Source organism: Papio anubis, chromosome 3 (assembly GCF_008728515.1).
Source record: "Papio anubis isolate 15944 chromosome 3, Panubis1.0, whole genome shotgun sequence".
Taxonomy (NCBI): domain Eukaryota; kingdom Metazoa; phylum Chordata; class Mammalia; order Primates; family Cercopithecidae; genus Papio; species Papio anubis.
The window spans coordinates 180,781,554-180,808,434 of record NC_044978.1 but is presented as its reverse complement, the minus strand read 5'-3'; the positions used below and the strand labels follow the sequence as shown (position 1 = coordinate 180,808,434).

The 26,881-nt window shown below is 59.3% G+C and overlaps 1 protein-coding gene across 2 annotated transcripts; it reads right to left on the bottom strand.

Annotated features, from left to right (window-relative positions):
* Nucleotides 1–206: 206 nt before the first annotated feature.
* On the bottom strand, nt 207–26,367 carry HMX1 (H6 family homeobox 1). Of its 2 annotated transcripts, none has more exons than XM_031664754.1 (2): nt 25,755–26,367; nt 207–455 (listed from the first exon to the last, which is right to left on the bottom strand). In XM_031664754.1, the coding sequence occupies exons 1-2, from the start codon at nt 26,146–26,148 to the stop codon at nt 277–279; spliced, it is 573 nt and encodes a 190-aa protein (XP_031520614.1). In that variant the 5' UTR covers nt 26,149–26,367; the 3' UTR covers nt 207–276. The 2 variants fall into 2 exon arrangements, with proteins under 2 accessions (XP_031520614.1, XP_003890907.2); XM_003890858.5 differs by lacking the exon at nt 207–455 and adding an exon at nt 21,613–22,884.
* Nucleotides 26,368–26,881: the final 514 nt, after the last annotated feature.

The following is a 26,881-nucleotide window of genomic DNA, read 5'->3' as shown; positions in this document are numbered from 1 at the left end:
CTAGCTGCCACCCAGGAGGGAGGGAGAGAGGGGAAGAAGAGAGAGGGGAAAAGGCAAGGGAATGTGATCTATTTTAAGTGCTCAAAATTTGTGTCCACAAACATTTAACAGTGTGCCCCCTGGGTTAAACTTCCCATTTGAAAGGGAATGAGTGTGCATTCGGCATAATAGGCTAAGTTACACAATAGTAACAAACACAATCCAGGTAAGTGCACACACTAAGGTTTATTTCTTGCTCACATTGAGTGCCCCCTGTGGGAACACTGCTCCACGTGGTCACTCGGGGATCCACGCTGACGAAGGCTCCACCATGTTGTGGCTGCACCATCCAGTCCCTGTGGCCTTCTCCACCATCCTGAGGCTCCCTCTGTCACTTCTGTTCACTTTGAATTTATCAGTGCCGGTCACCTGCCCCTCCCTGCACTGCACAGGCTGAAGTGTAATCTTCTGTGTGCCTGCAGGGGAGGAAAATCAGGTATTGGGAGCACTAGTCATGTCTGCACAAGGTGTCAGCTGATCCGTGATGCTCCACTGCCAGCCACATGGCTCAAAACCCAAACCTGGCTCACAGAGTGGTCTCCAAACTACAGGGACCTAGCACTCCCCTGGGAACTTGTCAACATAGGGGTTCCCACTCCCAGAAACTGGTGCAGTAGGACCAAGCTGGGAGCCCAGGTGTAACAGGCTCCCCTGGGATTCCAATGCAGTGGCCCTGGGGTGAGTGGCACTGACCACAGGGTGAAGTGCCACCTGCAGCCCCATGAGTCCTGAGGAGGTCTCCTGCCTCTTCCCCCTCTCGCACTCCCCTGCCCACACCCTAAACCCCAAACCTCTCACCCCTCACCCCAGTGGGCATCAAACCATACACAGAGCTCCTCCTGGGCTTGTGAATGCCCCCTTCGTGTACCCAGAACCCCTTACCCTGGTCTCTAGGCCCATCCTTCATGCTCAGTTCCAATGTCTCCTCCTACAGGCAGTCTTCCTGGATCTGCTGATTGAAAATAATTGGCCCTTCCCCTGATCTCCAGCATGTTGTTGTTTTAGTGCTTCTTTTTAGCCCATGTTTTCATCAGTGGACACTGCCAGGCACCCCCTGAGGGCAGGGTGCCAGCTAGGGGTTCCCTGTGTGCAAAAGTGACATGGGACACAGGAATGAGTATGATTCAGCTCCTGCCTCAAAGTGCCAGGTCCAGGGTTGCTGACACACTGGCTAAGTGGGAATTCCCTGACCATTTGCATTGTCACATCAAGGGCTCTGAGAAAGTCTGCAAATAAAAGTACAAAGCCATTGAGCCAGGCGTGGTGAGGGATGCCTGTAATCCCAGCCACTCGGGAGGCTGAGGTGGGAGGATTGAGCCCAGGAGCTCCAGTCCAGCCTGAGCAACATAGCAACAGTCTGTCTTAAAAAAATTTTTTTTTAATTAATTTAATTTAAAAAGCCACTGAGCTTCGTTTGATCTGATGTCTCCCAAGATTATCTTTGACTTAAGAATTCCTGGTTCACACCAGGAGGAGCAAGATGCTTCTGGGAATGTGGTTTGAGAAATGCTGTTCATGGTGAAGCCACATCTGCAAAGAGCTATTTCTATCACGGGATGCGGCCAACAGACGGAAGCCACTGAGCCCTGCTCCTCAGAAGGTGCTGGGCCCAGCAGAACTCCTGTCCTGAGTGCAGGCAGGCCTGAAGGAGCATCGGCCAGACACTGGACACGTGCACACCGCCCCTCTCTGTCCCCACAGAGATGCTTCTGCTCAGGGCTGAGGGCTCCCAGATCACAGATGTGGAAACAGGCTCCCGTGGAGCTGGCGGTGTTCAGATACGAGTCTTTCCAGGATATGAGACCTGCCCTGACTATACCGCCTCCTTCATTACATCCTGCATATAGTTGGTACTCTGAAATTGCTTTCTGGACACAAGAATAAAGAAACAGGATTCAGAAACAGGGGAATGGGAAGGATAGGAAGAACCTCGGGGGAGGCTGGAGCGGCTCTGGAGAGGACCTGAGCTGAGAGCGGCTGGATTAAGTTGACCTGGAATCAAAGAGTTCCCTATACTCCAGGTTTTACGGTAACTGGAACAGGCTCCGAATCCCTGGAGCCCCAGGTCCAGGGTGACATCTGAGCTCAGCGAACCGAATTTTGAATCTAAAACTCGACACTCGATTCAGTTACTGGACAATATTGAAGTATGTTTGGAACAACTTCTGTCTAAGAATCTGCTTTCTCAACTGTAAATGTTACGATAGCTATATTCAGATAAAGTATTTCCAGTAAAATTTCAGCATCTGAATTGAAATGTGTTGTAAGTAAAAAATGCATGCTTTTGCGCTCTCCAAAGAGAGTCCGAAACATGTAAAGCATCTTAATATTTTTATATTGATTGCATACTGACATAATTTTGAACATGTTGGATGAAATTATTAACACCTGTTTCTTCTTTAATGTAGCTACTAGAAAATTTACATCACATATGTGGTTCACAGTCATAGTTTCTATTGGACAATGTCGCCTTAAAGCCTATAATATTTTGATAAAATGGAAATACAGAGTTTGTGGAAATTTTATGACTGTTTTTTACTTATCTGGGCGGAGTACTTGGAATGTCCTAATTCAATCCCCTTGTTTTACAAATAGGAAACCTGAGGCCAGAGAAGGCAAGTAAGTTGCCTGGGTCACACAGCATGTGGATGGAGCTGGGCCCATAGCTTGGCACTTGCTCCAGGCAGGCTTGGAGGTGCCAGCTGCTCTAGACCAACCTAAACCAGGCTCCCCAGTCCCCCTTTTTTCAGATACGCCTTGCAGGAACACAGATCTGCAGGCCACTAGAACCAAGCAAGATGCCAACACGCCTGACACCCAACCCAGGTCAGAAGATTACCCCAGGACAAGTAGCAAGGAGACATTGTAAGGGCTTTTCCTGGTTGGCGAAGACCACAGGCTGCTGTCCGAGGGAAGGGCCTGGAGTCCCTGACACTTGGCCCTCTGTGCACAGCGCCCAAAGCCTCACCTTCCAACTACGAAGAGAAAAATATTCCCTCTGTGAAAAGGTGGGCTGTATCCAGCAGAGGGTCTCCTGTCCAGCTCATGTTACGGCAGGAGCAATTCCTCCTCTCTGAACAGAGTGCAGCATTGTGGGGGTGGAGACCCGGCTGAGACGGGTGGGCCTCCTCCCCCTGCCCGCTGCTCCATCGTGGACGTCTTCTCTCAGAGCCTCGATCTTCCCATCTGTGAAATGGGCGTATGAAGCGCGGGATGAAGCCTTTTCATGAGGTTGTGAGACGGGTCCAACCATGGCAGCTGTCATGGGCTGAACTGTGTCCTCCCAAAATGTGTTTGGGGAGTTCCTGGCCGGCAGTACCTCAGAACGGGAGCTTATTTGGAAATAGGGTCTTCCTGAGGTAGGCAAGCTGAAATGCAGGCAGGGCCCTACCCCAAGCTGAGTGGTGTATGAGGACAAACGGAACTTTGGACACAGACTCACTAGAGGGAGGGCAGTGTGAAGCCAAGGAGAAGGTGGGCACTCGGCTGGCACCCTGTGGCCTCCAGCCCCAGACTGTTGGTGACCATCAGAAGCTGGAGGGGTCAGGATGGGTTCTCCTCTAGAGCCTCTGGAGGGGCACAGCCCTGCTGACGCCTGGGGCTCAGACTTGTGGTCCCCAGAACTGCAGAGAAAACATTTCAATTGTCTGAAACCCGCCGCCTGTGGCCGTTGGTCCTGGCAGCCCCAGGACACGCACAGAGACACGCAGGGCAGCTCTCCTGGGGACTCCCGGCCCCAGCGTGCGGTCTTCAACTATCATCAGGCCCATATGGGTGCAACCCCCAGGATTTTTCTCCCTCTCTTCCAAGCCTCTGCCCTTGCTGGGTGGGGCAAGAGGAAATGGGGACCCTCACAGGAGGTCTCCGAGTTGGAACAGCCCCTACAGGCATCGGGTGTGGTCTACCATTGTCACTTAACTCCATCCTCAGCCTGGAGTCCTCAGATGAGGGTTCTCTGCCTTTGCTTCCTGTCAGGGGGACCCGATAGGAGGGACACAGGTGGGCAGGTGACAAAGGAAGTGGCCATGGGTGTGTCCCAAGCCCTGTGGGTGTTGGTTTCTCTGGGCCTCCTTCTCCCACAGTCCCACAACCCCCTAAGCGCACCCGTGTGCCAAAGAGTGTCTCACGTGGCAAGCCTGGCACCCGATGGGCACACAGTGAGTCTGTTGACTGAATGAGTGAAGGTAGACGGGGTGCTGGCTGGGGCTGGGTAACGAGTGGAAGGGCGGGCCACCCAGGTTGCAGACTGCTGGGAAGAGGGTAGGGGTTCCCAGGAGCCCCAAGCTCAGCCCAGCACTCTCCTGACCCTCACATTTCTACCCCTCAGAGCTAACCTCTCCCTGCACCCACCTGCCTGTGGGGAGCCTCTGCACAGTGTGGGAGTCCCGGGCACCACCTTGGGGTGGTCAGCTCTGCCCCGACTCCTTCTGGTGGGGTTCCTGGAGGTGCTGTCTCCATTCCGACCACCCCAGTCCCCACTGGCCCTGCTGAAGCCCATCGTGGCCCCTCCAAGCACTGTCCTTTACCCTGACCTCGGGCTGCAGGATTAAGCCCAGGCTCCTGGCTGGGGTGGAGGCTGTGCCCTCCTCCAGGCCTGGCCTCTGCTGCCCTCCCTGGCCAGCTGCCTGGACTCCAGGCCTCTCAGGCTCCCACAGCATCCGCACCTCGCCCCACAACACATGACTCATCCAGGATCGCCTCCACCACACCCTATCCCACCTCCTACCTTTGTTCACACCATCCCTTCGGTTCAGAATATCCTTCCGGCTACCTGCCCCTCCGTCTCCCTGTAACACCAGTGTTAGCGCCTGCCCTTCCCCGCGGGAGGGCGTCACCACTCCACTCACCCAACCCTGCGACTCGGTCTCCGCTCCTGGTCTGGATCTGGCATCGCTCCTGCTGCACCCAGGCTCCTCAGAGGCTGGGACTGTTGCTGCCAGCGCTGTCCGGAATTCTGGTCTCCAGGACGGTGCCCTCATGTGCTGGGTGCCCCAGAGAGTACACTGCTTCTCCAGACACAGCTGTTCCCTTGGCCGGACTGGGCTCCCCCAGGGCAGGGACCCTGGAATCCACTTCTGGGCCCCCGTGCCTAGCTTCTGGAATTCTGAACGGCATTCCCATTTGCAAACACAAAAACGGAGGCTTGGAGTACCTGAGCCAGCTGCCCGAGGAGCCATCGCTGCTGAGCATGGACACCAGACCCTGTGTGTCTGACCCAAGTCTGAGGGCCCCCTTTGGTTTGGGGCCCTTACGACATGGGAAGGACAGGCTGGGATCTGAAGAGGGTTCGGGTCTTCGTGGCAGAACAAAAGACCTGCGAATGGCCCCCACTCCCATCCCAGGCTTTCTTTCCCACAGCCTGAGCCCAGGGACCACCTAGATCCAGCTTGGGAGAGACCCAGGACCTTGACAGGACAGGACGCAGAGGTGGACATTCCCACAGCTTCCCTCCATGGCTCCCGGTGGGGCACAACATGCCCCGAGGGGCAGCTGAGAAGCGAAGGCGGCCAGCACGGTACTGCTAGAAGGTCTCTCATGGTTCATCACCGGTCGGGGCACCCTGTAAGCTCTGATGCCATCCAAGGGCCCTCTGTAGAAAGCACAGACACATCAGCTGGATACAAGACCCACTGAGGCCCACTCATGGATCACCAAAGGATCCGTGGGCCTCAGGCCAGGATGCCCTGGAAGGGAAACAGGAGGCCTGGGACCCACGGTCATCTCAGGCACGAATCTGCCACGGGCCTGTGGGTCAGTCTCTGGGCCTCTCGGGGCCTCCATTTCGCCATCATAAAACAAGAGCTTGAACTCCAACTCCCAAGTCCAAGGACTCTCCCTCCTGCTTCCCAGTGGGGTGGGCCTCCCTGCCGTCCTGGAAAGACCATCATTCCCACCAGCAGCCCAGGCCCGGGCACTGTGGGGACACATGTTCCTCCGCGCATGCCCCGAGGGCGGGCAGCAGGCTGGAGACAGCTCCAGGTAGAGACGGGAAGGCCTTGAACCTGTGCCCTGTGCCAAGGAGGCACCAACAGGAAACCATAAAGGGCTCAAGCTGGTTCCCAGGCAGGCAGCCCCTCTCGTCCCCAGACACGGCGGTGGGAGCGCAATGCAGGGTCTCCACCTCTCCTGACTCCTCCAAGCCCCAGCCCTGGCTCCGAGGGGCTGTGGTCAAGGAGAGCGTGATGAGTATTGACCCTGCATTCGCTGGGCAATCACTCACGTTATTTTGGGTAACAGGCCTTGGGTGAAGCCAACTGAGTGGCAATTTGTAAGAAAAATAACAGATGGGCTCAGCCAGCAAGGCAGACATCCAGTGAATGCGGCTGCAGGGAGGCGTGGAACCCGCTGGAGCCGCCTGAAACCCAGGCCTTCACGCCCCGCATCTGCCCCATTGCACTTTGTCGCAGAGCAGCTGTAACGACCTTGGCTGTCGTTTTCTGAGCACCTGTGACCGATGAGGAAGTGGTGGATCGGAGAGGTTGGGAGCCTTGCCCAAAGCCACACAGCCAGGGAACCCCAGTCCTCTGCGCTGGGAGTTCCTCCAGGTTGGCCTGATTCCAATGCCCGGGTTCCCTGCTCTGCACCACGCTGCCTCACAGGAGGCTGCACGCCCGGGGCCTGGGTGTGGGGGACAGGACGCACCCCACCCCTGTGTCTGAGCTCAGGGGAGATGGGGAGTCAGCCCCCGGGGCTGGGGAAGAACCAGGGCACTGGTGCAACTGAAAGGCTTTACAAGTCCTGGTTTTGGTGCTTTGTGGCCAAAGCTAACAGCATTCTCTTTTGTGAATTTTCCCCTCTGTGCAGGGCTTCCAAGTTGCCTCTCAAGACATACTGTCCCTTCTGCTTTAGCAACAAAACTCTTTGAAGATAGGGGTAGCCAGAGAGATGAAAGCAGAAATCAGTGAAAGAGGCTTCTGGGCTATCTCTAAAAGCTGAGAGGAGGCCCACCTTTGCCTCTTGCCCTTCCCCTTATTCCTGAATAAAAGGGGAATGCGAGGGCTGGTGCTTCAGCAGCCATTCTGTGACCTGGAAGATGAAACCTATCCACTAAGGATGGCAAAAAAAAAAAAAAAAAGCAAGATAGAAGGAGTCCCTGGGTTCCTGGCCACACTAGCCCGGGGCTGCCCACCTCCTGCTGTGGCCAGTGCTCTGTCAGCAGCCAAACACAGATTCTGACTGACCCAGTTTACAAAGGCCTCCTGTATTAGGGTATTGACCCTATTTCTTAAATGGAAGCCAAGTCATGGTAGCTCACCCAAGACAGAAAGTTTGTTTTGTTTCTCACAAACAAATGAGTGAAGCTGGTAAACCGTCCAGCGGGTAGGACAGCTCTGCCCCAGGTCACCAGGGACCTGGCTCCTTCTATGCAAGGTTCTGCTTTGCTCTAAGTAAACTGTCCTCACCTGACTATCACAGTCCCATTCCAGGCAGCCAGGAAGGAGAGTCTGAGGGTCACCCAACTTCCTGAGAAGACAAAGATCCAAATGTTGCCGGCTGCACATCTCATGCCCACTGGTCAGAACCTCATCATGTGACCAGGCTGAGCTGCAAGGGAGTCTGGGAAATGTAGTCTTTAGCTAAGTGTCCAACTGAAATGCAGAAGGGTTCAATTAGTAAAAGGCAAAAGGGGAGAATATGGCTAGGCATGGTGGCTCACGCCTGTAATCCCAGCACTTTGGGAGGCCGAGGCGGGTGCATCACCTGAGGTCAGGAGTTCAAGACCAGCCTGACCAATATAATGAAACCCCGTCTCTACTAAAAATACAGAAATTAGCTGGGTATGGTGGCAGGCACCTGTAATCTCAGCTACTTGGGAGGCTGAGACAGAATTGTTTGAACCCTGGAGATGGAGGTTGCAGTGAGCCAAGATCACACCACTGCACTCCAGCCTGGGCCACAAGAGTGAAACTCCATCTCAAAAAAACAGAGGGGGGAAGAATGGATCTCCCCTTTCCTCACCCTGAGATCAGATAAAAATGTATGAGTATTTTTAATCTTTTTATAAAGCTTTTTGATTTTGCCTTTATATCTTGAACCAGCCTGAGAGGAAGTGTGTGCCCTGAGCCAACCCATGGCCCCACCCTGCTGTCCCCTCCTGCTGATCCCTTCATGGTGTGGGAGCAAGAGCTGTCCATCCCCGCCCACCACTTCTCCCTGTCTTACCCCGCCTCGAATGGGTCCTGGAGGCCTGATGTGAAGGGCACATGTCCCTGCCCTCCAGCAGCTTGCAGCCTGGCAGCGGGGGTTTGGCAGATCCTGCTACACCTCCAGGGAAAGGCTCAGGGGCTGTCGGCCAGCCCTGGAGGGTAACAGCTGTGCCCAGGGCTGGGCTCTATCCACCAACAGGGCCCGGGCCCCACACAGGCTGGTGCTAGGGGAAACCTGAATGGGATGAAGAGCCTGACACTCACAAAGCCTGCTCAAATCAAGGTACACATTTGCCATAATGCCAGTGAAAATATCACTGCTGGGACATTCCTGTGTGTTTATATCAAGGAGGGGTGTTAAATTTCACACTGAGGCCTGGACACCTGCGGTGGTTATGCTGTGTGCCGACTTAGCTGGACTGTGGTGCCCAGCTGTTTGTCAAACTCCAGTCTAGATGTCGCTATGGAGGTATTTCTGAGGTGGGATTAATATCAATGTACTCTGGGGAAAGTGGATGACTGGTCATTGGATGGTGGGCCTCACCTAATCAATTGAAGGCCTGAAGCACAAACACTGAGGTTCCCAGAAGCAGCAGGAATTCCCTTCCAGGCTGCAACACAAACACTGCCTGGGCTGCCAGCCTGCTCCCTGTGGAATCTGTCCTCAACACTGCCACATCAGCTCTTGCCTGAACTTCCAGCCTGCCAACCTGCACTACAAATTTTGGGCTTGCCAGGCCACACGATCATGTGGACCAATTTCTTTAAGTTGCATACGCACTCCCTGTCTGTCTGTCTGTCTGTCTGACTATTCTATTGATTCTCTTTCTTTGGAGAACCCTATTTCCTAAGTACAATATAAAGAAAAACATTCAAAACATGAAGTCTAAAGTAACAGTAGTAAGTCCAACATCATCCAGCACACTTCAAACTACTTTGTAGCTATAATCACAGAGAGGGATACATTCTACATCCTAAATTAAATCTGCAAATACAGAAGTGTGCAAAACAATTTCAGTGAACAATGGGAATCCTAGCACATGAGAAGCACTCAACTTCTTTCTTCCCTCACATCCTTCTTATGCACGAAACACAGGTGTCCTTATAAGTACAGTGAGTCCCCACACAGCAGACACCAGCAGTCAACCATCCCTTAGCCAAGTACAGGAGTGACGCCCATGCCCCACCTCCGCTTCCCCCAGTGCCTGGAGGCCCTCTCCCGGTGGACTCCATGCAGGTGAGCCTGTCAGGTTCCTGCTCCAGCCTCATCACAGACCAGGAAGACCCACACTGTTAGATTCAATTTACAGACCTGGATTCAAGCCTCAGCTAACTGGCCACACAAGGCTGACCTCCACTGAGCGGCGGCGGTGAGGATGAAGCTGCTGTCTCATTCACCCGTTTATCAGTGATGATGCCTACCTCTGCAGCCCTGAGTAGTTTGCTGGGATGGCACAGCCTGAATCTTGTCCCCAAGGAGCTCACAGTCTCACAAGAAAGTCAGACGACAAACAGCCATGACGTCAGGGAATGCAAGGGAGGCAATGATGGGTGGACCCGAGACTGTTGGGGGGGGGGGGCGGGGGTCTCCTAGCAGAGCCTGGGGATCGGGGTGAGTGCCCTGGGCGGATGGCCAGCTGCCGGATGAGCCACCAAGTGCAGGAGTCCTGGCGGAGGTCCGGAAGGTTCTCTCACCTGGCACTTAGCAGGGCTTCATTCAGTGAGAGCCTCCTGGAGGCTGGTCAAGGATTCTCCCTCCAGGACACTCTGCAGCCCGGTGATGTGGCCAGGACCCTTGGAGACTCACAGCCTGTGCTTGGGAATGCATCTGCCCTCGCAGGTGTGAACTGGGAATGAAATGTGACCCAGAAGTCACAAAGAAAGGCTCAAGTATCTTTGGGAATGTCACCCACCGCAGCTGAGGAGGTTCACATGGGGGCGGGAAGGGCCTGGGGAGTGTGAGAGGCTGGGAGTGAGAGCCAAACTGCCTGCTGATCCACAGAAGCCTCTGGACTTGGTCTCTGAAAGCGGGATCCAGAGGAAGCTGGAAATAGGAGGTTCCTGTAGGGGGCCGGCCTGCCCTTCACCTCCCCACTCAATGTGGTGGGTCCCTGGGGATCTACTCCCTCCAGCCGACAGCAGCATGCTGGAAGGGAGCTTGGGGGCAGATGAATGACAGGACCATAGAAAACCAAGGGGAAAAGGCCACTAGTATAGAACAAACATGTGCTCGCAGTGCACGCCCAGCTGTGCAGGCTGTTCATGGGAAGCCACCGTGAGCACTAGGACCCGTCTCAGCTCAGTCCAAGGGAGAGAGGGAGGGAAGGGCCCTGAGTGCTTTTGAGTGGCATGTGACCAAGTGAACTTCCTACCTTCCAGACAGGCCATAGGCAGTTGATAGATTCCTTTTAAAAAAGAAAGAAAGAACCGAAAAAATGTGTCAAACAATCATGGCAGAAGCGTCCTATTTAGAAATACAGAGGCAGGTAGGAACAGAAAGAGCTGGCAGGGTTGACAGCTGTGTCCTCTGGTGGGGGTGGAATGAAGATTCTCTTCTGGGAGTGGTTTATGCTCTTTGTAGAAGTGAAGGATACTTTAAATTGTGTGCTGAGGAGCTCTGGTACAAATAAAGACCAGGAGGAGGAGAAGAGGCGGGGCAGGGGAAGGGGAGGAAGAAGGGGGCACTAGGTCCCTGGATTTAAATAGTTTAGGCGTCTACGTAGGCATTTTTCTTTCTTAAAAAATGGGGGATTCAGGTGGTGGCTACACAGGTGTGTACATTTATCAAAATTCCTCCGATTGCACTCTTAAATTTGCACTTTTCTCCCTCAGTACATTCACCTCCTTTTTTTTTTTTTTTTTTTTTTGAGACGGAGTCTGGCTCTGTCGCCCAGGCTGGAGTGCAGTGGCCAGATCTCAGCTCACTGCAAGCTCCGCCTCCCAGGTTCACGCCATTCTCCTGCCTCAGCCTCCCGAGTAGCTGGGACTACAGGCGCCCGCCACCACGCCCGGCTAATTTTTTGTGTTTTTAGTAGAGACGGGGTTTCACCGTGTTAGCTAGCCAGGATGGTCTCGATCTCCTGACCTCGTGAGCCACCGCGCCTGGCCATTCACCTCCCGTTTTTAAGCCGGAGGGGAGGGAGGGTTTCCATCTTCTACCGGTTATACGTTCGAATTTCGTGCCTTGGCGATGCATTGCCTGTTTAAAAAAATACATATATCATAGGGGGAAAACTTTATCAAAAACTCTAGTCGGGCGCAGTGGCTCAAGCCTGTAATCCCAACACTTTGGGAGGCCGAGGCAGAAGGACCACTTGAGTTTAGGAGTTCACGACGAGCCTGGGCAACATACAGCACCCCTTCTCTACAAAAAATAAAAACTAGCCGGGCGTGGTGACCGCGCCTGAAGTCCCAGCTACTCGGAGACTGAGATGGGAGGATCACTCGAGCCCAGGAAATGGAGGCTGCAGTGAGCCCTAATCGCGCCACTGCACTCCAGCCTGGGCTACACAGCAGACCCTGTCTCAAAAACAAACTGAAACTCTGGCTTCTCCAGGTAGTCGAACTTGGGATGCCTTTTGTTTTCAGTGCTTGTATTTTCTGAATTTTCAAAATAACGAACAGTCTCCTTGCGAGGAGAACTCCTCCTTTAAACGCAGTGCAGCCGCCGAGGAGGCGTCGGGGGCAGATGGGGTTGGACGCCGTCCCCACTTCCTCCCCTGCAGCCGCCTCCAGGCCGCCAGCCTCGCCCAGTCGGAGCCTCAGTCCTGGAGGGTCGGGCGGCGGAGGCCTTCGCCGGGAGTGGCATTCTTTTTGCCAGTGGGACCCCCTACCCAGGTAGGAGGCAGGAGGCGGGGTCCGGGACTGCCTCCCCTTCCTCCTTCCACCTTCCCCCGCGGCTTCCCTGCTGCACCGGGCCTCCCAGGTCTCACCCCGAGTTTCCGCACCCGGCGGGGCGCGGCTTCAGGCCCCCCTCGACCTGTGGAACCCGCAGCCCAGAAGCCTCTTTGCTAGCACGCAGGGGTCTCCCAGCTGCCGGATCGTCCCGTGGTTCTGCCCTGGGTCTGAGTCTGGAGGTTCGAGAAACATCTTTGGACTTTTCTGGTTGGATTGTGTCTAAATCGTGCATTTTGCGCGGCAGGGGACTCGAGGTCTTTGAGGATCCCAAACTGCCGCAGCCCCTCCCTCCCCCTCTCCTTGCCCCTGCCCCTGCCCGGGGAAGTGCGCTCCTCCAGGGTCATCCACAGGCGCAGTGCCGAGCCCCGGGCCCCACTTCCAGAAGCCGCGTCTCTACGGGCCAGTGGGTCCTGAGAGAACAGGGCTTCGGGCGCTCGGGGAGAGGCGGCGGAGGAGGGGTGAAGCCGAGGGGTGGCTTTTAACGAAAAAGAAGTTGAAGCATCAGCTAAGCCATTAGGGCTAATGCGATGTACTGTAAGACGGGGATCAATGCCGGGCCTCGGGGACCGGCGTGGGGGAGGGGGCAGCAGGCCGACCGCCCCCCAGCCGGGCGAGGCCCCCGCCCATTTGGGGGAAATGGATTTTCGCGATTTAAGAAACAAACCCAAATCAAATGAGCGAGGCCCGGATGTGCTGACGCTGCGGTTACGCGCGCGGAGCTGGAGCCCCGAGAGCGCTCTGGGAAGGGCGCAGCGGCGACCACGAGAGCGGTTGAGAAACTGAAGCGGAGAGGTCTGGAGAAGCAGAAAGAGATGCCGACAGGCAGAGAAAGAGCGAGACGGACACACCGAGGGGTTAGGGGGCAAAAGGAAGCAGCCTCAGGAAATTTTCGCAGAAGAAAAGAGGACGGCGCGGCTGGGGATGCGCTTCTGGGCCAGGGGCAGCAAGACTCCCAAGAACTCCCAGGACCCCAAGACCCAGGCGTCTATTTGAGCTCCTTTGAGTCCGTCAGGAGACCTAAGTCCATGCAGGACGGAGAGGCCCCGACCCCTACCTTGACCAGTCCCCTCGCCGGGACGTCAGGCGGGGAGTGCCCCCTGAGCGCAGGGCCCCGGGCGTCCGGGCCCTTGCTTCTGGCGGCCGGGAGAGGTTGGCACCATGACACGCACACATACACCAATGCCCCGGGCCCGCTAGGGACGCTGAGCTCCAGGCAAGGAAAAGCGAAGGTCCTGAAGTCGGTCCTGAGTACATTCCTCCGCTGGGCCCCGCCGAGAATGAAACTCTCGGAGGATCGCCACTGGGAGGTCCTGGGGGGACACTGGGGTGGGCGAGCTTCCTCAAAGACTCGGTTTCCACTGGGCCCTCCCATTCCCTCCTCTCTTCGTCACGCGGAGCAGGGCGGGGAGGGAATAATCCCTCTGGTTCCTGGGGCACCTGTTGTGGTGGGGTGCGCCCTCCTGGCTGGACCCACCCCTTGCTGGGTGCAGGAGCAGTGGGGAGGAAGGAGGCCGGTGGCTTTGGCTTCTGAGTAGCCCACCTCTGCCTCTCCTGGGGCCACATTGGGCTTATCTGTAAAATGGGCACAGGTGAGATGGGGTTGGCCAAGGTCTCTTTTAGCAGGCTAAGGGTCTGCTGGGGAGGCGGGTTCACTCCAAGGCTGGCACACCCCCCCATCCCACACCTCTTGACAGTGCCACCCTCCAGGATGTGAGGAACCCTAGGCAAATATGGGGGACTCCTGTCTATATAAACAGTTTTAGTCACCCCAAATTCAGCATGTCAGCACCATCCCGTTAGCGCGATCTCTCCAGTCCCGACTGACAGCCCTCCTGAAACCTGGGCCTTACAGGTCTGAGCTGGCTTGGCGCTTCCAACCCAGTCCCAGAAAAAGCCTGCGGGACTTAGAAAATTCCAAAAAATAAAAGGCACTCCACAGTATGAGGCCCTCTGAGATGCAGCCTGGGGGCACAAGGGTACCGTCTCTGAGACCCCCATGTAGAGAGCCCGCTGGAAGAGGGAGAGGAGGCTTGAGGAAGTGGGGAGGGTGCGGGACCTCCGGGGCTGGCACCCTCCCCCACTCACCCAGACCAGGGGCTGAGCTGGGCTCAGCATCCTCACCTCCTCGCCCTGTCATTGCCCCCATGGAGAAATCGGGACAGAGCCTCTGCCTTTTCTACACACGTGCGTGGTCTGTGTGACGTGGAGTCGCACTGGGACCGAATGGGGACATACCCTCGCCCCTTTGTCATCGTGGAAATACCTTGGAACAAGACGGGCTGATCAGCTCCCGGCCCGAAGAAAGCTTCCAGGGGAGGCGGAAGGGCCATTAGTCATTCCAGAGCAGGCGCGGGCAGTGGCCCACGGCTCTGGGCCTGGGTCTGTGTCCATTTCTGGATACCCAGTTCCCGCGACCAACCGTGTGGTTGGGAGCAAGGAGGCACAACTGCCCGTGGTGGCAGTGGAGGGCTTGGGTCCCCATTAGGGACGTAGCAACCGGCAGAGCCCCAACGGGGCCGACTGCGGTGCAGACAGCGCGGACTGCGCCAGGGGCGCAGCGGAGTTCGCGGAGCGCCGTTGCGCACGCGTCCGCGGGCCAGCAGGGCCCTGGTGCCTGGACACCCCTGGGTGCGCGCGGCGTGGCTGCCCTGGTGCCCCAGTGAGAGCATGACTGCGCGCCGAACGGAAGTGGGGGCGTCCCCTGACCTTTCCTATGCCCGGGGCCAAGACAGCTGGGACCGATATAATGCAGGGGTCCGGGTACAGGCTGAGGGGACCGACCCGTGCGTTGAGCGCCTCGGAGGTGCTGCGGGTCTTGGTGGGTGCTGAGTGGGAACACGGAAGGCTATGTACACAGCAGCAAGCCACGAACCCTCGCTCCCGTCATTACATCGCGCCGCCTTCACCCCTGCTACGATGACCACTCCCCAGATGGGCAAGACGAGCTCAGAGAGGTGAAGTGACTTTCCCAAAGCCACACCGGGCCAGTGTAGGCACTGCACCGTCCAGGAATCTAACCCTTCCCGACGAAAAGTGGGGAGGGAAGGTCTCAACCCGAAGGGACCAGGCGGCAGAGAGACACGCGTCCCCCGCCACGGGCTAAGACGCAAGGCGGCCCGCCTTGTCTCCACCTGCGCGCCTCGAACTTCGCTCCGCTCTAGCCTTCGGGTTAACACCGCTTCCTTCTAGAAGCCTAACGAGGCCCGGGCGGGTCAGACGCCTCCCTTCTCCACAGCCCCAGGCCCTGCCCGCAGCTTGAGCTCAACGCCCTTCTCGGGGTGGCGGTGGGAAGACCGGACAGATCCGCTTTGCAGAGCCCGAGGGGGGAAGGGACCGGGTAGGGGAGGGGAGCGAGAAGGGGCGAGGTGAGAACCGAGGGGCGGGGCCGAAGGCTGAGCCAGACATCCAGACGCCAGAGAGACGCCAGGTGAGCCGGGCGGGGGCGGGCGGGGGCTCGGGCGCCAGCGGGCAGGGCGGGGGCGGGGCCGGAACCGCGGGGAGGGGGCGGGGCGCCCCGGAGGGCAGCGAGCCGGGAAGGTCCCAGGCGGCCAGAGACTGGGAAGAGGAGGGGCCGCGCCGCGTCCGCGGGGTCCCGGGCACAGCGGAGCTGGCGCCACTGCCCGGGTTCCACTCCATCTAGCTCCGGCAGCCCCGCGGGCCCGGGCGCCGCTGCTTTCCTCTACCTGCTGGGAAGCGCAGGCCGGGCAGGGATGAGCCTGGCAACAGGGCCCCAGCGGGGCAGGGAGGGCCCGGACCAGAAGCCGCGGCAGCGACTTCCCACTGCCCGACCGGGCGACGCGGGGCACAGGAGGGTCGGGCAGGTTGGGATCAGAGTGCCGCTGCGCCCCGGAATCCGCGCTTCCCGCGTCCTATGCCAAGAAGCCTCTCCGCAAAGAAATAAACACGCCCGGTCTCCCCGACCCCGACTCGGGCCGGTCGGAAGTAGGGAGAATCACGCCCGGGAAAGGAGGGATAGGGAACCACTGGAGAGCCGCGGCCACCAGGGCAGACGCACGCGCGGGCGGGATCCTCGAGCACCGAGAGGAGAGATCAGCAGAGGAGCATCGGGAGAAGAGAGGCGAAGGGGACCGCGGAGCAGCGCAGGCGGAGCCCCGTGGACACGGCCGAGGCTGCACTTCAGGACTGTCCGCCAGGCGCCCTCCCTGGCGGTTGGCGAAACCCGAGGAGGCCCACAGCTCTGGCCTGGGGCGCCGTTGTTCCAGGGACCTCTGCGCCGCTCCCTGGCGGCTCTCTGGACCCTTAGAGCCCCGGGATCCAGGGCCCCAACCTCTTGCCAAGCGGGACGCACCTTTCGCGTGGATCGGGCGCTGCAGACCAGGCACGCCAAGTGCGTCAAGGAAGTGCCCGAAAACCAAAGACACGCACCCGGGACCAAGAGGAGGCAGCTGCGCGCAACCTCCCAAACCCTGCAGCGAAGTCGGAACCGCGTCCGCGTGGGTGACTCGGGCCGGGAGGCGGCGCCAAGGATCCGTCAGCCCTTCTCCGTCCTCCCTGGTCTGTCCTTGGCGCGGTCTGAGGCCCCCCCATCGGAGGAGACGCCCCAGCGCCAGGTGCCCTGGGTGGGGGAACCCAGAGTGGGCACCAGGACCAGTGGAGAAGAGGCAGAGGCCGGGAAAGCTGCGAGGAAAAGAGGAAGGGTTAAGACTGAAATCGTTCTACAGATAGCACATTAATGGGTTTAAATGCGAACATTCTAGCTAAGCAGAAAAACAATTTTAAAAGCAGAGTGCAAGCTGGACCAAAGTGAGACCCCGATTGGGCGGAAATAAACCTGCAACCAAAACAGCCCCCAGGCAGAGATTCAGCCGCTCGGAGCACATACCCCTAATGTTTCTTGGTAGTCACTTTCTGAAACATTTTATTATGGAAATTTTCAAATATAAAACAAAATCGAGGGAGCCTTCAAGTGAATTCCCATGTACCCACCCCTATCCCACAGTTCTTAACCCCTGACCAATCTAGTTCCCTCTGTTGGCCTCTTTTTATTTTTATTAACTTATTTTTGTTGCCGCCTTATAAAGCAAACACAGACACATTTTCACTAGGGAATACATAAATGCATTTTCACTGATAATAACTTTCTTAAAAATAACAATACGGCTTAAGTCACAATTCTCAGTAAATCCACACTCAAAAGCAGTTGGCTTTTGATGTTGGACGTGCAGACAGATTTCCATTTGAACTTTGCTGCAATGTCCAGATAATAAAAAGCACTATTACTTTTGTAATAAGAAATAAAATCTCAGCCCCACGGCTCCCGAAGCTGGCGAGGGCCGTTTGCTCCCCAGACGGTGAGGCTGGCTCCTCCACCACTTCGCTGTTGTCGGGGCCCTCTTGGCGCCTGGTCCTGTGTGTCCTTCCGTGCATGACACGCAGAGCTTAGCTCTGTGAGAACAGGGCTGTCCCCTCTCGGCCCACCTGTGAAGGGGTGTCCACCTCTCCGTTTCCCTGCAGGGCAGCCATTCATTGGGTGATCCGCCCTGGGGACCTGGGGATCGGCGGGTCCAGTAGACACTTCTGGCGAACGAATTTCCGGCGGCTGCGACCCCACTTCCTAGCGGGACCCTGGATAGGCATGCCCACTCTGGCTACCAGAGGGGCAGGGGGGCCAAAGGGTATGAAGCATATGAGTGCACAGGCGGGGAGGAACAGCAGCAGCACCGCACGGCGCAGGCGGGTGGAGGAGGGCGCCGGGGAGCCTCAGTGCCACCCTGCCCCAGAATTCCTGCCCCTCGTAGAACCCCGGTTTCCCTTTCCAACCAGTTGCAAGGTGGGGCGGAAGGCCACGAAAGACTCTTGGGGGAGACGCACTGACAGAAAGGGAACGAAACCCACCCGGCCTCTCCCACCTCCCTCGTGCTGCTCACCCCGCCAGGGTCCAGCGCCTTCTGCCTCCGCCCAGCTGGGTTGCCTTCGGAGTGGGCTCAGAGCCAAGGATCTGGGAAGCCTCCCTGCACGCGGATGGGTAAGGGCACTGGGCACCCCTCCCCTGCACCTGATGAGGAGGATCTTCTCATGGTGCTCCCGGCTGAATGGGAGTCGATGGGCAGCGGAGTCCCATGAGGGCTCGGAGTGCAAAGGCCAAGCTGGGTGGAGCGCAGGGGGAATCGACACCTCCAAGGGCAGTGCCTGGGTATCTGTCTGTCTCTCATTGTGGCTTTGGAGGAAGCCGGGAGGACAGAGCCCTCCCGCAGGTTGCTGCCTGCGCTCTCGGTCAAGGGCCTGGAGTGGCCAAGGGCGGTGCCACCACCTGGGGGAAATGGGGCAGGCCCAGTTCGGCCTCCAGGATTCCAGCAGCTACGATCCCTGTGGAATTTGAGCTAGGCTAGGAATCTCTGCTCAATAGTCAGTTCCCAAGGACAGGGCCCTTAAGCCCAGACAGCACATCCCCCATGCCCAAACACCACCGTAGTGGCCTTTCCTGGTGCTCCAGGTATGGACTTTGCCTTCGGAGGTCCCAGATGCCCAACACTGGCGGGGGACGGGGAGCTGATTTCCTACCTCTCAGGCCAGCTCCAGTGGGGATTCAGCTTTTGTAGTCCTAGAGCACTGAGAGGCCCAGAGGAGGTGGGTCACCCTCCAGTCCCACTACAGCGTGGGCCCTAGGAGCTGGGGAGGGATGTCCTGCTGGCCTCACTCAAATCACAGAAGGCCCGGCATTTACAAATTACAGACCCCAGTCCTCACCATAGGCGTGCGGTGGGAAAACCAAGGCCTGGAGAAGAGAAGGAGCATGACTACAGTCATGGGGAAGTCGGATTGGGTCCAGCAAAGGAGTGTGTCCAGGATGTCCAGAGCCCGCTGCACCCAGTGGTGCTCAGAGCTATGCAACTGGAAGCCCTGAGCAGCTCAGGGTGGCTGGAATCCAGCCTCTGGTGCAGAGAGGGTGCGGTGGTGGGTGGAACCCGCGAGGCGGGAGGGCGCATGGCGCATGTGGTGGAGACAGATCGAAGCCATTCATCTTCTGCCAGCGGTGGAGCCAACGCGCACGCCCGAGGTGCACCCGCGATCGATGGCCCTGGAGCTTAGGACTCAGAGGGGCCAGGCTTACCCCCAGTCTGGTCCTGTGCACCCTCCAGGGCTCCGTGGGCTCCGAGTCCTACACTGCTTCTCTCTGGTTTGTTCTGCCTTCGGTGCCAGCCCCAAGACGCCAGAGCCCCACGGATAACAGGGCAGAGCCAGGTTCCCTGAGCCCAGTTGGCCTAATCCAGCTTTGTTCTCTCTTACAGTGTTCCAGGCCCCAGCCCTTCCCTAAGCTCGGGAACGGTCGCCTCCTCCCACGCCGGCTCCCTCATGGCTCTCTCCTTCCCACCAGGGTGAGCCCTGAGCCGCGGCCCATAAGACTCTCTCCAACCCGATTTTTAACTAATTCTATTGAAAGACACATCCACTCTCTCCGAATCTGCCCTGCATTTGAACTGTGTAGACCCTGCACCCTCTGATGCTGGCTGCCAAGACTAAGCTTGGTGACCGGTTCCATGGTTCCCCAGTAGCCAGAGTGGTCAATCAAAAACCGGCACCCACAGGGCCCTCACCCTTCCAGCTTCCTGGTGGCCCGGAGTCAGGTAGCTCCCGGAGTGGTTACGGCCACCTGTGAAGGGCTCCAGTGCTGACTGATCCACCTGTAAGGGGATTTGCCCGCAGACCTTGGCACCACCACTGCGCTCAGTGGTGCCCTGCAGTTGCCATGCGACCTTGGGACCACACCCACGTCGGTCAGAAGCAGTCAGATAAAACAGTTGCATCACAGCGATAACCTCTTTAGCCTGAGCTCCAATGACCCCCTTCAAATAGGGGGAGGAGGCAGGCAACCTCATGGTGCAAGTGCCCGAGACCTTGCCAGTCCCGAGCAGCATTGCCGTTGGGAAGGCCGAGGTGGTGCCACGGGCGTACAGTTCCTGGACTTCAAAAGGAGAGGCTGCTGCTGCTGCTTCTGCTTGCCAAGCCTATGTGGGGCCCCGAGGCTCTGCGGTGTCGCCGGCTGTGCCTTGGCCCCTTTCCTGGACTCAGTGATGTGTCCGATGACCGGGTGAGGCCAGCACAAAAGCGACAGAAGCCCAGAAGGTGAGGGTCCCAGAAGCCTGAGTCAGGGGTACGAGGCCTAGAGGGCCCAGTGGGGAGAGGAGTCGGAAGGGGCAGGGGGTTTGGACTTTGCCTGAGGAGCCACGAGGGGCCTCTTGTAACACCCCTCGCCCCTCATGGCCGCAGCCAGGAGCTTTCATTTCATTTTATTGAGGCCTCACCTGAGGCCCTCCCAGATGAAACCGAGTGAGAATGGACTTCCTGCTTTAGCCAGGCAAGCAGTTGGGGGGCAACCCCAAAGCAGGGAGGGAGCCCAGACACAATTCTGGGAAGGGCTGGAGGAGGCCCAAGCAGCAACAAGCCTGCAGGATGGGGACTGGGTTTTGGGGGAGGGCTGCTTCGAGGCCAAGAATGGCCGCCCCCTCTAAGAATCTCTCAAAATGCCCACCCCGTCATGATGCAGGGCCTGGAACCCACAGGTGTGGACCTGAGGGCCCAGAGGCTGAAGGAGGCCCCTTGGGCTTGCCGGAACCCTGGCCTTACAGTAAGGAACCAACTGATGGGCCAGGGTGGGGGTGGGGACTTGGAGGACATGATTCTGGATCAGGAGCTGGATGGTAGAGACACACAGATGCACGGACCCCAGACCCACCACACTGTCTCCTCGGCCATCTGGCACTACCTTGATTGCCCCAGGCCCAGCGTATGGCCTGGCTGCTGCCCATCTCACCTGGGGAGTGTCCGCACCCAAGTGAAGCATGGGAGGGAGACGGGTTTTCTTAGGGGCTCAATTCTGCCATGGAAGTGACCTTTTCAGACCCGAACAACGTCTTTCTCCTAAGCTCAAACATACACCAGTGTCCCTCCCCCACCCAAGGCAGGGCCCAAAAGCAGCCAGCTTGGGGCTGACAGAGGTGGGGTGGCCCCAGTGGCCCAGAACAGGGAACAAGCTCTCCTCCACAGCCCATCACCATCAGCCGTGAACAGCTTTGCCCACCGCGTGAGTCCTCCAGCCGACCAGAGACTGCAGGCCAGGAGGAAGGCCCGAGGCAAGAGCACAGTGGCCTGACCTTGAGTGTCACGGCTTTGTTTTGGCCCAAAGAAAAATTCCATACGAGATAGGAAAGGGCTGTGCACACGGGGCGCCACACAGCGGAGCCGCTGTGACAAATGCCAGCAGCCTTCGGTCGGCCTCTGCCTTCACCTGCTCCTGCCTTTCGGTTTCAGTCAAGGCTCTAGAACTTCGGACACACCACTGTCACTTCCTTCTCCCTACTCCCGGCTGCTGGCCGTTCCCTGTGGCGTGTCATAGAAGAGGGGCACAGCGCCCACCACCTCCGGCTAGGGTCTGTCTGACCCACCTGCACCTGGCCCAGCCCTGGGCTCCAGGTGTCCCCAGTCAGCACTGAAAGGTGCTCCCAGGAGGGATGGCACCTACCGCAGCTTCAGCTGTCCCTGCCCTCGTGATCACAAAGCAGTGAAACTGTCCAGAAAATGTCCCTTTTTATTCCATACGCAAATAAGTAGATTCATTTAAAAAAACCACCCAGAGGCCGCCACGTTTGCAGAGCGCCCCAGCCTGCCTGCTCCTGGAAGAGAAGATGGGCCCACAGGTCCAGGTCCTTTCTCCACCAGCACCCGCGGGAGGGGCAGCGCAGCCCTCCGCCCGCCTGCTGTCTGGGTCCCAGGAAAAGGACGTTTAGTGTTGGGGGCAGTCTGTGGGGACAGTCACCGCGCAGCCTTGGACAGCCGGTTCCGAGTTTTCCTTTGCTGTGCTGGGCTTGGCCTCAGGGCAGCTGCCCCGGGTGGCCGTGGCCGACCGCTCCTTGCTGAGGCCGGGGGTGGCCGTGGCTGCGCAGCCCAGTCTCTGCATTGCCCCCTGTTTGAGTGGGGATCCAGCCTGGCAACTGGGTAGGGCGTCCCATTACATTCTAGAGGCGCTCCCCACAGGGGCTGAGGCTCTCGGCCTGCGCTCCCGAGGTGTCTAGAAGGCCGCAGGAGCGGCCATCCCTCCCCTTAACGCCCCCTGCGCCCCGTGCCTGCCGCTGGATCGCGCGTCCACACAGGTCCACAGGGTCGCGGGGAGAGGACCCGGCGGGCGGGGCTCACACCAGGCCGGGCATCTGCGCCCGCAGAAAGGGCACGGAGGCGGCGGCCGGGAAGGCGGCCAGCGGGTAGGCGAGGGCCCCAGAGAAGCCGAGCAGCGGTGGGGGCGGCGCGGGCGCGGCGGGAGCCAGTGGGAAGGGCAGGGTGGCCGGGGGCCCGGCGGCGGCCGCGGCAGGGGGACTTTCGTGGTAGAGCACGGGCACGCGGACCAGGCGCTGCGCTCCCGGCGGGGACAGGCTGGCCGCCTCCAGCTCGGCCGCCAGCTGCCGCTTCCACTTGTTGCGGCGGTTCTGGAACCAGATCTTAACCTGCGTCTCGGTAAGCTGCAGGGAGGCGGCCAGGCCGGCACGCTCTGCGCTGCTCAGGTAGCGCTTCAGGTCGAAGGTGGACTCCAGCTGGAAGACCTGGCTGCGGGAGAAGACTGTGCGCGTCTTCTTCTTTCGGCCGCCGCCCACGCCAACGCCGCCGCGTGTCTCCCCCGCCGCCGCAGGGACCTCGGCCAGCTCCGACGCCTCTTCCGCGCCGGCCACCTGGCCCCGCGCCGCCAGCTCCGCTGCCTCCCGCTGCACCGCTCCCGGCCCGGGGCCTCGCGACCAGGCGCCCTCAGCACGGCCCATCTCCTCGCCCGTCTCCGGTGAGTCCCGGTCGCTGGCTGCAGGGGAGAGAGGGGCACCACCGTTGGTTCTAGGGCATTGATTACCAGACTCAGTCACCGAGGCCAGCCGTCCCCACCTTGAGGTCGCCTACAGCCACAAGCAGGGAGACTTTCCAGCACAGGGCTGGGCACCCAGCAGCTCTGGGGATGCACACAGAGGCAGAACCATAGGAGGCAGCCCAGAGACCAGGGAGCAGCTCTAAACCAACACCCCACAACACACACACAAACACAAACGCACACCCATGCCAGAGGACAACGAAGGATGCAGAGCAAAGAAAAGAAACAAAAATACTACACACGAAAAGCAGGCTGACCCCAGTGAGCACTTCCCACTCCCAGCTGCACCACGGGTGGCCTGGAAAAACACACAAATCTCCCGCAGAAGCCCCTGAACAAGAGGAAAGATGTCCTTCCGAGAAATGTACACACCGAAAAACAAGCACGGACACCCCCTGCCACCTGGCACCCAGACCCACGCCAAGGCCCCCAGACAGAGGAAAGAAGAGCTCGTAGGCCTCTTCCCGCACCCTCTGCCCGCTTGCATAGAAACATTCCATAGTAGGAGGACAAAACAATGCAAAGGATCCCCAAAAGAGAACTCCCATCAGGTGAGGCCGTCACCCCCACACCACATATTCCTGTAGCCCTGACCCAGTGCCCACAAGGCAAGTCCACACCAGCCACAATCATGCTCAAAGGGAACACGGGCACATGCCACTCCAAGCAACATGCAGCAGCTGAGCCCTGCCCCAAACACCTTCTAGACTGGAGGTTCAGCCTCATGGGTTTGGGGGTAGAGAAGCTCACAGGGGGTGTCTGAGTTCATGTTCCAAGTACCAAGCTCCCCTACTCATCTCCCAGAAACAAGAAGAGACCCACAGGGCTGGCAAGGGATGATGTCAGGTTACAGATGCCAGCTGGGACCCAGAAGTGCTTGCCCAGACTGAAGAAGGCAGCCACCTCCCACTGCAGGGCTCCAGAGGAGGCTGACTCGGACCCGCTGCTTTTCTGCCTTGGTCTGGAGCCTCCCGTGCAAAGGGCAGGCCCTGGTTGACAGGTTAGAGGTGGAGGCAGAGTTTGGCCTAGCCCTGGGCCCTTGGAACGCTGTGCACTCTGCCAGGCGTGTGCTTGCAGTGTATTTGCAGCATTTGCACGCTCATGCACGGGGAGCACACACTGGTGGGCTTCTGTGCATGGTTCCAGCTCTGTGCCTTGTGCCCAAGGAGTGTGCACATCCCACTCATGCCCGTGGCCAGTCCCCATGCTGTGTGCCTTCACGGCGCCCACAGAGGAGTCAGGGAGCAGGTTGTGGTGCATGCTACTAGATCTGGGGAGTCCCTACCTACCCGCAATACCCCAAACTCACAGAGGCCATGTGCTGTCACAAGGCACTAGGCTGACTTGTCAGCTCTGGTGAGGAAGCGGGACCCTAACCCGCATGGCACGAAATAAGCGGGAGCCACCTCTGCAGAGGTGCAGGGGTGCCACCTGGGCTGCAGGAGGGGATGCCCTCCAGGGATGAGCAGATAACAAATTTCACCCTGAGAAGCCCTTTCCAGAATCTCCCCCAGAAGGGCACTAGACAGAGTCGCTTGATTTCTGGGAAACCACGGAGGCCCTGCTCTAGTCCACGTGAAGGGGGTGGGGGCCTGGACTTCCTGAGTGTGAGTGTTGCGATGTGGGTCCTTTTGCAAGGGGACACTCCACGACATGGAAAGGGTTGTCTAACGAGTGAGTGGGGGTCATAGGCCACTTACTCCCCAGCATACACTGATATTCACACAGAGGACAGCATGGATCCCAGAGCCAGAGCCTGCAGAGGGACCACGTCCTCAGCTGGCCTCAAGGTCCGAAGGCTGTGTTAGGGGTGGGGGGCTGGCTAAGCCAGGGCTTGGGAGATTGGACTGGCTTGCCTGGCCTTCCTCCCAGGGGTCTTCCTAAAGGGCAGGTCCAAAAGGGAGGCAGTGACCCTGGAACCCTGGGGAGGAGAAGCAGAACTAACGGGTCAGATACCCAAGCAAGGGAGCAGAGGGGTTTTGGGGTTGAGAAGTCCCCAGCCCCAGTCTGGAGCCCTCAGCAGGGAACAAAGGCAGGGAGGGGGAGGGGCAGAAAAAGAAGAGAGAGGGGTTGGACTGGGGGCTTCAGAACAGGCTCCCTTCCTGCCTGGCACAGCCCGCGCCCCTCAAGGACTAAGAGGGAGGCCCAGGCCCCTGCCCCAGGCTGTCTGCAGCGGGCACAGGGGAAATGGGAGTCTGCGGGGGCACAGCTGCTGTGTTAAAAGGCTCCCCTCCCCAGCCCCAGCCCCACAACATTGCGCCCTCTGCTCAATGCCCCCGTTTATTTTTCCACGTCTGACGCTACTTTGTCTCCCTTTCCCTCCATCTCTTCCTTCTCTTTTATCTCTCAGATCACCCTTGGGGTTCTTTTTTCTGCATCTTCCCTTCCCCCCACCCCACTCTCTCTCTCGAAGCACACTCCTTTCTTCCTCCATCCTCCCATTTTCTTTTTCAGCCTTTTTCACCTTCTCCTATATCTTTCCCTGTCCTCTTTCACTCTCCTTTCTCTTTTCTTTGGCCGCCTGTTGTCCCCTGTGCCCAGCCTCCCTGGGACCGGAGGAGCCCGGCAATGGGTGAAGCTATGGCCTGCAAAACCTCCTCGTTAGCGGAGCTCCTGCCCCAGAGGGTGGGCCTCCAAACCAGCCCAACCAGGGCTCCGTGGGGGCCCCACACGGCCCAGACGCCGTTCCACGGAAGGGCGAGAATGGCCCAGAACGGGCGGCGGCAAGCCCGAAGTCCCCGAGCAAATGCTCAGGGAGGAAGTCGGGCCCCGCCGCCTGGCCCACCCCTCCTCGCGCCCTCACTCACTGTCAGGACTGAGGCCGCCTCCGTAGCCACCGTGCGCCCGTGGGTACCAGCGCGCAGCGCCTCCGCAGCCCAGAGCGAAGGGCGGACCGGGACCGGGGGGCGGACGAGGACCGAGGCCCAGCGCGCCCGGCCCGAGCAGCGCCCGGGCCCGCGCCTCCCCGCCCGGCCCGGTGACCGCGAGCAACTGTCGCCGCCGCTGTAGCCGTCGCCGCCGCGCCTGCTCGGCGTCCTCGTCCTCGGGGTCGTCGTCGTCCTCCTCCTCGTCCTCCCGGCCGCCGTCGCCCTGGGCCGCGCGCCCTGCGCCCTTGGCCTCGGCTGCCAGCAGGTTCTCGATGAGGAAGGAGGAGGCGCGGGCCGGCGTGGCGCGCCCGGGCTCCGTCAGCTCGTCAGGCATCGCGGCCGCGGGCTTCTCGGGCTCGGCCGGGTGCTCGGGCCCCGCTGGGGATGGTGGCGCGCGGCTCCCGGGCGCACGCGCGGGCCAGCCCTGGAGCTGCTACCCGGAGCGCTGGCGTCGGGCCCCGCCGGGCAGGCGGCTGCCTCCGCGCCGGGCTGGGCTGGGCCTGGAGCGAGTGCGCGCCGACAGCCGATCGGGCAGCCGCCTGGCTCGCCTTTCAGGTCGCCGTCCTGGTCGCCGCCGGGGCGGCCTCACTGGGGGCGGGGAGGGGGAGGGGCCAGCAGGGGCGGGGGGGGTCGCGGGCTAGGCCGGGAGGGCGGCCCGCTGAGCCCCGAGGACGCTGCGCGGGCCCCGAGCGCCGCTGCTGCCGGGAGACGCTGCCCAGACCTGAGCGCGCGGGCGGCGGCGCAGCCGAGGGCGGGCAGCCCCGGGCGCAGGCGGGGGGTCGCGCTGGGTCCGGCCCCGCGTGATCAGTTCCCCCGTCCCGCGCCACCCGCTCCGGGGGGGCGGGGCCTGGGCTGAGCGGCCACCCATTGGCTGTGGGGCCCAGATGAGGAACTGGCTGGCCAATCACCTTCCGGCCAGAGCTGTAATTACCCCGCTGCGAGGAGGGTGTTGGACCGAGCGTGAGTAACTGTGTGTGCGCGCGCGTGGTGTGTGCTCGAGTGTGCGTTTGAATGGCTGTGTATGTGTGGAGGGCGGCGTGGAGACCCCGGAGCTCCCAAGAAACTGC